Raw genomic sequence first — 13,244 nt, 5'->3', positions numbered from 1 at the left:
AAGGGGGGTAATATGAAAATGTGGCCCCATGAGCGTGTTCCTGTGTCGCTGCCTCACTCATTAGACCCCAACGGAGACAGTGTTACGTTCCGCTGCTCCACCTCGACGTTGGAACAGGGAAGCCCAGGGAAATTGTGAGCAGTGTAACCCTAAAATTCAGGTAGACACAAACAAGTGGCGGAGAGACACCCAGGTGGAAAGGAACCCTGGCAAAGTCTGAGGGGTTCACGAGGGCCGGACCATTAGAGATGACGCATTTTTACACCCGCATGACATGCAAGAGTGGAACCTTGGGGCCAGACGCAGTGGCTCACGCCTGTAATCCCAACACTTTGGGAGGCTGAGGCGGGTGGATCACTTGAGGTCAGGAGTTCGAGACCAGCCTGGCCAACATAGCGAAACCCCATCTCTACTAAATATACAAAAAGTAGCTGGGTGCAGTGGCAGGTGCCTGTAATCCCAGCTACTCAGGAGGCTGGAACAGGAGAATCGCTTGAGCCCAGGAGGCGGAGGTTGCAGTGAGCCGAGATTGCACCACTGGACTCCAGCCTGGGCGAGAGTGCGACGCTCCATCTCAAAAAAAAAAAAAATTGAAACCTTGGGAGTCTCATCCAGAGCCCTGCAGCCAGTTAACAGAGAGCCGGCTGACACCCCAGATGCCATGCGTTTTCCTTCCTGCAGAAGGAAGAGTGTGGAGAGACTCAAAGTAGCCCATAGAATATGGTGTGAACTTGCTTCTGGGCCCATTGCAGGGGCATCCATTTCTGCCCTCCAGGACTCAACTCTGAATTGTAGAAAAAAGTGTGTGCCCCCCATTAAACTTAGGGATACCGAGGCAGAAAGGCATAGTGAGCACAGTGTCAGAGGGAGGTGGCATTGTCTAGCACATGCCCTGCAGGGGGGCAGTCCCTGCCCACAGGGGTTTCCAGCCAGGGGTCTTCACAGCTGGGGCGGCTCAGGTCCCACAGTGCCCACAGAGCTGAACCTGAGGTTCCCAGAGGGATGCAGATGAGCTTGACCCGAGACTCATCTGGCTGCGGAAGACAGCGTGGGCACCGATTCACTCATTTACCTACTCAGAACATCTCTCCAGTGGCTAAAGGGCTCGAGCCACCTGCTGGGAGTCTCCTGTTTTTATAGGGGAAATGACTGGCCCAGGAACCCCCAGGGGCAGAGGGGGGATTTGAACAAAGGTCTGGCTTTGCCTGGTTCTGTGCGTTTAGAAGCGGAAGCAAAACAGTCCTCCCCCAACCCTCCCTCTGCTCCTCCAGTTCGTCAGCAGGTCCGAGAACAAGTATAAGCGGATGAACAGCAACGAGCGGGTCCGCATCATCTCGGGGAGCCCGCTAGGGAGCCTGGCCCGGTCCTCGCTGGACGCCACCAAGCTCTTGACCGAGAAGCAGGAAGGTACATGGGGACCGCCTGGCCCCTCCCACCACTCCCAGCCACAGTCACACATGCCTCACCCTCACCTGGAGGCACATTGGTCCTTGCGAGGGGGCCTGGAAGTCCTCAAAAGGGAGAAGAGGGTGGCCACAGGTGGCTCATGCCTGCAATCCCAGTGCTTTGGGAGGCCAAGGCTGGAGGATCGCTTGAGGCCAGGAGTTCAAGGCCAGCCTGGGCAACACAGTAAGACCTCCATCTGTACAAAAAATATAACTATGGCTGGGCGCGGTGGTTCACGCCTGTAATCCCAGCACTTTGGGAGGCCGAGGCGGGCAGATCACAAGGTCAGGAGATCGAGACCATCCTGGCTAACACGGTGAAACCCCGTCTCTACTAAAAATACAAAAAATTAGCCAGTCGTGGTGGCAGGCGCCTGTAGTCTCAGCTACTCGGGAGGCTGAGGCGGGAGAATGGCGTGAACCTGGGAGGTGGAGCTTGCTGTGAGCTGAGATCACACCACTGCACTCCAGCCTGGGCGACAGAGTGAGACTCCGTCTCAGAAAAAAAAAAAAAAAAAAAAAAAAAAAAAAATATATATATATATATATATATATATATATATATATATATATAACTACAAAATATATAAAAACATTAAAAATAAAAACATAAAGCATTAAAAATAGATCTTAAAATATGTAAATAGCTAGGCGTGGTGTCACGTGCCTATGGTCCCAGCCACTTGAGAGGCTGAGGTGGGAGGATCACTTGACCAGGAGGTTGAGGCTGCAGTGAACCAAGATCACATCACTGCAGTCACTCTGGCCTGGGCCATACAGCAAGACCCCTAGCTCTAAAAATAAAAATAAAAGACAGAAATAAATTAAAAGGGTGAGGGAGCCTGGCCTTGGCTGTGAGGACCATGCTGCCTCGGGGTGACATCCCGCCAAGCTCACCCAATAACGACGCTCTCGTTGTGGTTGCTTCATGCCCGGGTGCCCGTGTTAATTGGGGCTGTTTGCTGTGAAGTGTTCGTTTTATTGATTTCTCTACCCATTGAGTGCCTCTTGCCATTTATCAACCCGGCAAGGGGCCTCCCGGTCCACCGTCCCCCACCCTGCTGACCCTGGCTGGCCCTGCTCAGGGAAAGGGAAGCCACAGCCCTGGCTGGATCTCAGAGGAGGTCCTGGGGCGGCTTCCCGGGCTGGCCCTTTGGGAGTTGGAGTGGCCAGGCCAGGGGACAAGAAAAGGCACAAGGGACAAGGGACAGGCTGCCTGTTTCTGGGAACGGTTTCCTCGGGCTACCTGGGGGGTGGCTTCTTCAGAACCCCAGGCTTCTGCGTGGCTCTGCCACCCCAGCCAGAGAGGGACTGAGAAGGCGGAACTGAGGCCAAGTTTTCCCTCCCAGTGCTCCTGGGAGACACCCAAGGCCTTGGCCGCTGGTCCTGGTATCTCGTGGGCGCCCGCCGGCCCTTGCTTTCCTTGCCCTCGCCTTCCCCTCCTCTGGGCTGTACCCAGTCCATGCCCTTCCTCCGAGAAGCCCTCCTTGATCGTCTGCCAAAGCAAACTTTCCCTCCAGAGCTCAGTCAAGGTTCCTGCATTTGTCACACACTCTGCCTGCCCCCCAGCACACCTCCCCTCCCCGGCACACAAGCCCCAAGCAGTGCCAGCCCGAGGTGACCTCAGACACTGGATGCCCGGGGCAGCAGCCAGGCCTCCACACTGACGGTGGCCTGCAGGACCCAGCCCAGGGGCCCCATCCTCCGTGGAAGGTCTTCGGAGCCCCAGGGGTCTGACCGCCGCCCTCTCCTGCCCCTGCCAGAGCTGGACCCCGAGAGCGAGCTGGGCAAGAACCTGAGCCTCATCCCCTACAGCCTGGTGCGCGCCTTCTACTGCGAGCGCCGCCGGCCCGTGCTCTTCACGCCCACTGTGCTGGCCAAGACGCTGGTGCAGAGGCTGCTCAACTCGGGAGGTGCCATGGAGTTCACCATCTGCAAGTCAGGTGAGCAGCGAGCCACGGCCACCTGGGGAGCCCCGCGGGAGCCATGGACTAGGACCACTTCCCCTCTTCTCTTCCCTCCTCCCCTCCTCCCTTTCCCCCTCTTCCCTCTTTCCTTTCCTTCCTCCTCCCTTCTCCCTCTTCTCTTCTCCCTCCTCCAACTTCTCACTCCTCCCGTCCCCCTCCGCACTTCCCTCCTCCCCTCTTTCCTCCCCTCCTTTTCTCCTTCCTCATCCTCCCCTCCCTCCTCCCTCTTCTTCCCTCCTCCTCCTCCCCATCACCCCTCCTCCCCCTGGATAGGTGAATGGATGGATGGATGGATGGACGGATGAATGGATAATGGGTGACTGGGTGGGTGGACAGATTGATAGATAAATGGGTGGGTGCGTGGATGGATGGATGGAAGGATGAGTGGGTGAGTGGATGGGTGAGTGGGTGGATGGATTGATGGATGGATGGATGGATGGATGGATGGATGGATGGATGGATCGATGGATGGATGGATGGATGGATGAATGGATGGATGGATCGATGAATGGATGGATGGATCGATGGATGGATGGATGGATGGATGGATGGATAAGTGGATGGGTGGATAGGTGGTTGACGGTGGGTGGGTGGGTGAGGGGTCGGTAGATGGGTGGGTGGGTGGATGGATGGGTAGGTGGATGGGTGGGTGGAACAGGAGATTTATTTAGACTGGTGATCAGCCTTGCACCACGGTGCCTGAGCTGCTTTGTCCAATGAAAGGTATTGCTGAGAAGCCAAACCATGAGTATTTGCCAAGCACCTGCTCTATGGGCTGCCATGGGGAGTATGAAGAAGGTTAACCTTAGCCCTGCCCTCAAGGAGCTTCACAGTCTAGTAGAGGGGAGACGAGATTCATTTAAACACGGCAGGAAGGGGATCGGACATCGAGTTCTGTAGATCCCAGAAGGTGGCAGGCAGGGCCTGGGTGGGATGGTCAACCCAAGGCAACCTCGTGCTGCCCTCAGGACTGGCCCCTTTCTCTGCAGATATCGTCACAAGGGATGAGTTCCTCAGAAGGCAGAAGACGGAGACCATCATCTACTCCCGAGAGAAGAACCCCAACGCGTTCGAATGCATCACCCCTGCCAACATCGAAGCTGTGGCCGCCAAGGTGAGGCGGGGGCTGGGAGGTTGGATGGGGCCAGGCCCCTCCGTGATGATCCTCATGAGGCCACCTGGGCCAGGGACAAGGGTGGGATGAAGAGTTGCTTTCACCTCCCCGTGCCCAGACCTCTCCCTTTCCCCTTGTCCCAGCAGCTGCCCTGTGTTAACTCCCTCTCTGCGCCCGTGTTCCCTAGGCTCCGAAGTGAGTTTTTATTTTGGAGCTGCTTTCTATTTGTGATGGCTTCCTGGAGCTGGTGTGTGTTCGCATTATTTAGGAGTGTGTCTGTCTGGTTGTGATAACGAGGGCCAGAGATAGAGAACGAGCTCATCAGGGCAAGAGACAGGATGAACATGAAGGTGACAGGTATTGCATTCACCAAACGAGGGGAAAACGGGACATCATGAGAGTTATTGGCAACGATGCAAAAAGGTTGTCTGTGTGCAATGTGGAGTCTTTGGAGCCAGACAACGTGACCTAAGCGTTGAGCTCTTCCTCGTCCCAGCACTGGATGAAGGAAAGGCTCTCTGTCCGCATCACTGGAGGGCTCCCCCAGCTGCTGGGGGCTGGCTCTGTGGTGGGCTCTCGGTCTGCATCAGTGGAGGGCTCCCCCAGCTGCTGGGGGCTGGCTCCGTTGTGGACGCTGACCTTGGGGATGGCAAGAGCAGATGGTGGTGTTTTTGTTTTTTTTTAAGTCTGGGCCACAGCAGTTTAGGAAATTCTGACAGCTGGAGCGAATAGAAAGTGAGCGGACAGGGTTGGAGCTGAGATTGTTTTTAGCTGAAAAGAAGAAGCCCTCCAGCAGATCTGTGCTGTAGAAATGTGGGCCATGGTCCTGCTGGTGGGGAATGGGGAGCAGTGGCCCCGCAGGAGGTCCAAGGGGACCCTGGGTGGGGGGGGTGGTCATTCCCACCTCCAGACCCGAGTGCTAGTCCCAGGCTGTGTTCAGTTTGTGAAATTCACTGAGCTGCACACTTAGAATGCTGTGTTTATGTTCTATTCCAATGCAAAGTTTGATGTTTTATTTATTTATTTAGAGACTGGGGCTCGCTCTGTTGCCCAGCCTGGAGTGCAGAGCACGATCCCGGCTTACTGCAGCCGCGACTTCTAGGCTCAAGCAATCCTCCCGCCTCTGCCTCCCGAGTAGCTGGGACTACAGTTATGCACCACCATGCCCAGCTAATGATTTTTTAATATTTTTAGAGATAGGGTCTTGTTATATTGCCCAGGCTGGTCTCGAACTCCTAGTGTCAAGCAATCCTCCCGCCTCCCAAAGCGCTGGGATTGCTGGCATGAGCCATGACGCCCAGCCAACATTTGGTGGAATTTTTTTTTAAGCGATGCCTTCAGCAAAGCAGAGATTGTCCTTTCTCAAAATGATGAGCTCATGGTTGAGAACCCTTGCAGATACTCCTGCGACCTGCCAGCCTGGCCACCTCACCCTTCACGTGTTCCCTACCCTCTTACTTGAAGGCAGGCTAGGGTAGCAGGTGTTTGGGAGTGTGTGTGTGTGTGTGTGTGTGTGTGTGTGTGTGTGTGCGTGTGTGTTTGAGACACTGTCTCACTCTGTCACCCAGGCTGCAATGCAGTGGCACTATCTCGGCTCACTGCAACCTCCACCTCCCGGGTTCAAGCGATTCTCCTGCCTCAGCCTCCCGAGTTGCTGGGATTACAGGCGTGTGCCACCACACCCGGCTAATTTTTATACTTTTAATAGAGACAGGGTTTTGCCATGTTGGCCAGGCTGGTGTTGAACTCCTGACCCCAAGTGATCGGCCCGCCTCAGCCTCCCAAAGTGCTGGGATTAGAGGCGTGAGCCACCGCACCCGGCTGGTAGCAGGTGTTTCATTCAAACTCACTCACGCGACCTGGTCCACCCCAGCCAGGGCCTCGTCTCTGCCCATGAACATCACTGTGGTCAGCAGAGTCCTGAAGTGTCCAGACTCATGGGGGTCATCTCCTGGATCAGTGGCAGGTGGCTTTCAGGGCTCCCACCCCGCTATAGAACCCAACCCTGCATCCAGGCCCCGCCGCAGGCACCTTCACAGGAGCGGGAGGTGGGTGGGCTGCTGCTAACCCAAGCCGCTGTGCCCACAGAACAAGCACTGCCTGCTGGAGGCTGGGATCGGCTGCACCAGAGACTTGATCAAGTCCAACATCTACCCCATCGTGCTCTTCATCCGGGTGTGTGAGAAGAACATCAAGCGGTTCAGGTAGGGCTCCCAGACCCCTAGGGGCTGTCCCCTCCTGTCCCTAGCACCCCACCAAGCCTCCATGGATCGCAGGAGGCCTATGTGCCCCCACCTCATGCACCCCTTTTGTAAACCCTCACCAAGTATGGGACTGACCTTGCAGAGCTGATGCCGAGGACAGCGGCCGAGATGGTGACTCACACATGGGGCGCATCCCGGGGGACAAGAGCTGGGAGGGATGGGGCGGAGTGCCCATCACCCAGGGTGGTCTGAGAAGGCCTGGGGGAATCCCTCAGCGAGACCCATGGCAGTGAAGGGGGCCTAGGAGATGAGAAAGAAGACGCAATCTGGGCAGCGGGGGAACAGCTGGTGCTCAGACCCTGAGACAGGTGTTTGGGCGGAATGGTGAGGGACGGAGGGGTGAGGGACAGAGGGATGAGAGGCTGAGGAGTGAGGGGCGGAGGGTGAGGGTCGGAGGGGTGAGGGACAGAGGGGTGAGAGGCTGAGGAGTGAGGGGCAGAGGGTGAGGGACGGAGGGTGAGAGGCTTAGGGGCGAGGGGCGCAGGGGTGAGAGGCAGAAGGTGAGGGGTGGAGGGGTGAGGGGCGCAGGGGTGGGGGCGCAGGGGTGAGGGGCGGAGGGATGAGAGGTGGGGGATGAGGGGCAGAGGGGTGAGAGGCGGAGGGGTGGGGGGCAGAGCGGTGAGGGGCAGTGGGTCCAGGCCACCGGGGCCACGGGAGGCTGCGGCATCTTGTTCCGGGTGCATCTGGAGGCCACTGAAGGTTCTGAGCAGAGGTGTGGCATGGTCCATTTTAGGGTATAAACGCACCTCTCACCTCTGGACACGGGCAGGGTGGCGGTGTGGGCGGGGCTTCTGTCTGAGAGGCGATGAGAAGCAGTCTGACTCTGGATCCATGTTCAGGGTCGAGCCTGCAGGATTCGGGAAAGGGTTCACTCTGGGCTTCCAGAGAACCAGAGGCCGGGCCTGGTGGCTCACGCATATAATCCCCACACTTTGGGAGGCCAGGGTGGGCGGATCAGCTGAAGTTGAGAGTTTAAGACCAGCTTGGCCAACATGGTCTGTACTAAAAAATACAAAAAATACAAAAAATCTGTACTAAAAATACAAAAATTAGCTGGGCGTGGTGGCGGGCACCTGTAGTCCCAGCTACTCAGGAGGCAGAGGCAGGAGAATTGCTTGAACGTGGGAGGGGGAGGTTGCAGTGAGCTGAGATCGAGCCACTGCACTCCAGCCTGGGCGACAGAGTGAGACTCCGTCTCAAAAAAAAAAAAAAGAATGAAAGGATGGCGCTGAGGTTTGGTGCCTGAGTGATGAGGACAGACTGGCCCTTAAGTGACTTCATCTCGGATCCCCGCCCCGCCTCGCACGCACCTGCAAAATAAATGTCCTGACGCCATTTTACAGAGGGAATCACAGACTGAGAGTTTAGGCCCATTCATTCCTTTTCACCAGATACTCGTTGAGCCCCTGTGAAGGGTTAGGCTCTGGGGAACCCAGCAGTGAGCAAAAGAGACAGGCATCCCCCCTCGATACCTCACACCCGTTAGGCTGGCCAGGACCAAAAGCACAGAAACTAACAAGTGTTGACGAGGAGGGTAGACGTCGGAACCCCATGCGCAGCTGCTGGAAATGCAAAAGAGAGTGGCAACTGTGGAGGACAGCATGGCGATGCCCCAAAAAATTAAAAATAGAATACTATATAATCCAGCAACCCCACCTGTGGGCATATCCCCAAGAGAATTGAGAGCAGGGTCTGTAAGAGACATTTACACGCCTGTGTTCACAGCAGCATTACTCCCAAGAGCCAAAACGTGGACGTCACCTAAGGGTCCATCCGTGGGGAGTGAATACACATAATAGGGCCCACCCATACAGGCTAGAAATGGCAAGAGCTGAAAACCTTGCAAACTGTTAACAAAAAAAGAGTTGAAACAAAGAAATAATAATACATTTAATGCAAGAGAAATAATAGCATGGTACACACCCCCTTCCCTGATCTGTCCTGCCTGGGAATGCGTTTATGGTGCAGTGTGTATCGCAACAAAATTACTGTATGGAGTTGTTTTTTTTTTTTGAGATGGAGTCTCACTCTGTCACCCAGGCTGAAGTGCAATGGCACTATCTCAGCTCACTGCAGCCTCCACCTCCTAGGTTCAAGAGATTCTCCTACCTCAGCCTCCCGAGTAGCTGGGATTACAGGCGCCCACCACCATGCCTGGCTAATGTGTGTATTTTTACTAGAGATTGGGTTTCACCATGTTGGCCAGGCTGGTCTCGAACTCCTGACTTCAAGTGATCCTCCTGCCTCAGCCTCCCAGAGTGCTGGGATTACAGGCGTGAGCCACTGCACCTGGCCCATACAGTGGAGTATTATTCAGCCTTCAAAAGGAAGGAGATTCTCACACCCACTCCAACATGGATGAACCTTGAGGGTGTTATTCTCAGTTAAATAAGCCAGTTACAAAAACACACATGCTGTGTGTGATTCCGCTTCTGTGAGGTCTCTAGAGCAGTCAGATTCCTAGAGACAGGAAGTAGAAGGGTGGTTCTCAGGGGCTGCGGGAGGGAAGATGGGGAGTGAGTATTTATGGGCCCAGAGTTGCAGTTTGGGAAGTTGAGAAAGTTCTGGAGATTGGTTGCACAGCAGTGTGCATATACCTCATGCTACTGAATTACTCAGTTAAAGAATAGGTAAAATGGTTGATTTTATTTTATGCGTATCTTAGCACGATTAAAAATAAAAAGGATGTGGCCGGGCGCGGTGGCTCACGCCTATAATCCCAGCACCCTGGGGGGGCCGAGGCAGGCAGGTCATTTGAGGTCGAGAGTTCAAGACCAGCCTGGCCAACATGGTGAAACCCCATCTCTACTAAAAATATAAAAATTAACCAGGCATGATAGCACGTGCCTGTAGTCCCAGCTACTCAGGAGGCTGAGGCAGGAGAATCGCTTGAACCCAGGAGGTAGAGGTTGCAGTGAGCCGAGATCATGCCACTGCACTTCAGCCTGGGCGACAGAGCGAGACTCCATCTCAATCAATCAATCAATCAATCAATAAGGATGTGTTTGGAATTTCCGATGAACAGCATGAAGGGGCACAGTCCCTAGCGTTAAGAGGCATGGACGCTATAGGGAGAAGCAAGGCAGGGAAGGGGTGGGGACCGCAGCAGTCAGGGGTGGCCGGGCAGGTGGTGCCACACCAGTTCCACAGCCTTGGCAGCCTCCCCACAGCCCCTGCATGTCTCCTCCCAGAAAGCTGCTGCCCCGGCCTGAGACGGAGGAGGAGTTCCTGCGCGTGTGCCGGCTGAAGGAGAAGGAGCTGGAGGCCCTGCCGTGCCTGTACGCCACGGTGGAACCTGACATGTGGGGCAGCGTAGAGGAGCTGCTCCGCGTTGTCAAGGACAAGATCGGCGAGGAGCAGCGCAAGACCATCTGGGTGGACGAGGACCAGCTGTGAGGCAGGCGCCCCGGGCAGAGAGACGCTGTGGTGTGGGGCATCCTATGAGGCAGGCACCCTAGGCAGAGAGATGCGGTGGGTGCGGGGGGATCCTGTGGCCCACAGAGCTGCCCCAGCAGACGCTCTGCCACACCCAGTGATGGAGCCCCGGGGGGACAGTCGCACCTGGGGAGGAGCAGGGTGCAGCCCATTCCCCCAGCCCTGGCTGACCTGGCCTAGCAGTTTGGCCCTGCTGGCCTTAGCAGGGAGACAGGAGAGCAAAGGACGCCAAGCCAGAGGCCCGAGGCCAGCCGGCCTCTCGAGAGCCAGAGCAGCAGTTGAATGTAATGCTGGGGACAGGCGTGCTGCCACCAGTAGGGCGGGGACCCCGACAGCCAGGTGACTACCAGTCCTGGGGACACACTCACCGTAAACACATCCCCAGGCAGGACAGATCGGGAAAGGGGTGTGTACCAGGCTATGATTTCTCTTGCATTAAAATGTATTATTATTTCTTTGTTTTGACCCTTTGTTTTTGAACAGCTTGCAAGGCCTTGAGCCCTTGCCGCCTTCCTAACCTGAAAACCATGCCCAGTGAGCTTAGCTGGGGACTCAGGCCCCATGTTCCTGGGTAGGGTGAAGATGGGGTGACCACACACCCCAGGGTCCCAGGACAGGCCTGATTTACCCCTGGGCTTAGGGTAATACTTGCTAATCGCACCCTATGGACTCAAATGCATCCTGATTTGGAAGATCAATAAATTATCTTGTCACCCTGAGAAGGGCCCATCCTCTCACTGACCCTGGGGAGCCATTGCAGTCTGTGTCTGGCCTGCCCCGTAACTCCAGCCCTGAGGCCAGGCCCCCGTCACTCAGCTCTTTTCTGCACATAACTGCCCCTGCCCCACATTCAATGTCCCTAAAGGGCAGCCCCACTTCCTCCTGCAGGTCAGGAGCAAGCATGTGGGGTACAGCCCTCTGGGGGGTTCATACCCCACTGCCCACGAGCTTGAGGGGTGCAGGAAAGCCACACCCACTCCCCAGCAGGTAGCAAAAGTCCTAGAAGTTCTAGAACCATTCTTCTCCTTCACCCCCTTGATGCAAATTTGCCGAGTGCAGACCTGACAGGCACAGCCAAACCAGGCCAGGTTGCACCCTCACGGGGCACCACGCTGCATATGCAGGAAGCTGCTGGGTGGCAGGCTCGGATTCAAACCCAAGTCTGCCTGAATGTGGGAACTGTGGGAGCAACTGCTCACCAACAACCTAATGCCCAGACTCCCCTTCCTTCAGAGAATCCTGACTTCTCCTGGGAATCTACATGCACAGCTCAAAGACCACATATCCCAGCCTCCCTTGCAATTAGGGAAATGTAAGGGGAGGTTTGGGGGAGAGACAAATGGTGCTTCCTCCAGTTTTCTGCCGGGGATGCAGACGCAATGGCTGGAGCACCAGCAGTGTCCTTGCATCTTGAGGCGACTGTGAGGATGGAAACCCCGCTTGGAGGATGGTAGATCAGAAAGAGAGAAGGAACCACGTCACTGGTGACACTTGGGGGCCCAGGACGGCTGCTTGGGTTTCTTTTACATGAGACAGAAAGAAATTTGTGTCTTGTGTTAAGTGACTGTTATTTCAGTTCTCTGTTACTTGCAGCCACGAGTAATTCCTAACAAATACAGGAGAAAACTTTCTTCTTTATAGTTTCAAATACCATGGGCATGGGTTAATCCTCTGCTAGATTTTTACCACTTAGACAAGGTATGAATTATTAATAAAAGCACTGTATTAATAAAGATCTCTTCCAAAAAAAAAAAAAAAGTACTGTGTGGCCTGTAGCATTTTCTGGCATTTTGACCTACAGAAGACAAATTAGCATCAGAAATCTCCAGGAGGTGGGAGTGAATGGATGGGGGTCCTAGGAGGATGCCTTGTTCTTGCCTCCTCTCTGACAATCCATCTCTGCACCACCAGCTCCGGGTCTGCCAGGGAGTGTGACACCTTGAAAAACAGAATGTCTCCCTCCAAGAGCCCGTGAGCAATGCTGCTTTTTCCAAGACAGCCCCCAGAAACAAGCTAGACGTGCTGGGTGTAGAGAGGCCGTGACTCCGAGGTGCAGCTGCCGTTATTTAGGGCCAAATAAACCACCACACGAGGCAATGCTAGGGCCGGAAGGCCTCCAGCTTCCATCTTGTGAAAGCCTTAAGTTAAAATGTAAATCTCCCCCAAGCCGAGGCCCTCGTGTTCCGGCCTGGAAGCTGTGCTTCCTTGTAAAGCGCTCTGTGCTGAGTGGACAGATGTGACCGGGAAGGAGTCTCAGACAAAAAGCCAGATGAGTGATTTATATCTATTTATTAGACTTCAGAACTCTCACGTGGCTGAGCAGAATAAGCAAACAGGTGGCTTGCATGGCATTTGGGAGGACAAGTGGGGTGCAGATAAGCTGTGCATAGGGAAAGATATCTGAAAAGAATCTGTGGTGGGGTTTCTTTTCCCCCTTGCCTTGCCCGAGTGATTTTAACCAGGATCGAGAATGCAGGGCTGTGGGGTGGATACTTGCTAATAAGCGGGTGAGAGGAGACAGGGGCCGAGGGCTGGAAGGAGGTTCCCTCTTCCCTTCCCTTCTCTGATGAAATGGTGAAGGCAGCAGGGGAGTGGGGTTGGCACCCTGAGGACTGGTCCACATGAGGATTTCCAAGGAGACCTCCAGCATCATCGGCTTCAGCCCCTGGGTCCTGCCTGTTCAGTTGCCAGCAACCCCTGTGCCTGCCTGGAGAGCCGAGTGGGGTCTGGGAGGCTGGGGAGGGAGGCACGGAGCTCCTTGCACCGTCTGCCTGCAAGTCCAAGTATTGCACAAGGGCCTGCAAGCTGAGTTTTGACTGCAGAGCCAGCCCAGGGCTCAGGGAAGCTCCCCGTACAGCAAAGCCTGGAGCCCGAGGCTCTGGATGCCTGTGCCAAGCCGACAATGCCACAACGATGCTTGGTTCACACCATGGGCACCAGCCACGCAGCCCAGAGCCACTGTGAGAGGCGAGCACTGGAAATTGTGTTGTATGTGTAGACACACACTTTTCTGGGGAGA

The 13,244-nt window shown here is 55.3% G+C and overlaps 1 protein-coding gene across 2 annotated transcripts in view; it reads left to right on the top strand.

The window, feature by feature from the left end:
* Positions 1-10,681, top strand: part of CARD11 (caspase recruitment domain family member 11) — a 139,518-nt gene extending 128,837 nt beyond the window's left edge. For both annotated transcript variants that reach the window (XM_024241311.2, XM_054545735.2), the window contains exons 21-25: positions 1,272-1,407; positions 3,209-3,388; positions 4,402-4,526; positions 6,615-6,730; positions 9,982-10,681. In XM_024241311.2, coding sequence (XP_024097079.1) covers positions 1,272-1,407; positions 3,209-3,388; positions 4,402-4,526; positions 6,615-6,730; positions 9,982-10,186 — 762 coding nt within the window. In that variant the 3' untranslated portion in view covers positions 10,187-10,681. The remainder of the gene's footprint in view (positions 1-1,271; positions 1,408-3,208; positions 3,389-4,401; positions 4,527-6,614; positions 6,731-9,981) is intronic.
* Positions 10,682-13,244: the final 2,563 nt, after the last annotated feature.

The sequence above is a fragment of the Pongo abelii genome, chromosome 6, assembly GCF_028885655.2.
Source record: "Pongo abelii isolate AG06213 chromosome 6, NHGRI_mPonAbe1-v2.0_pri, whole genome shotgun sequence".
Taxonomy (NCBI): domain Eukaryota; kingdom Metazoa; phylum Chordata; class Mammalia; order Primates; family Hominidae; genus Pongo; species Pongo abelii.
Note: the sequence above shows the minus strand (reverse complement) of the source record. Positions and strands in the feature narration are given on the sequence as shown.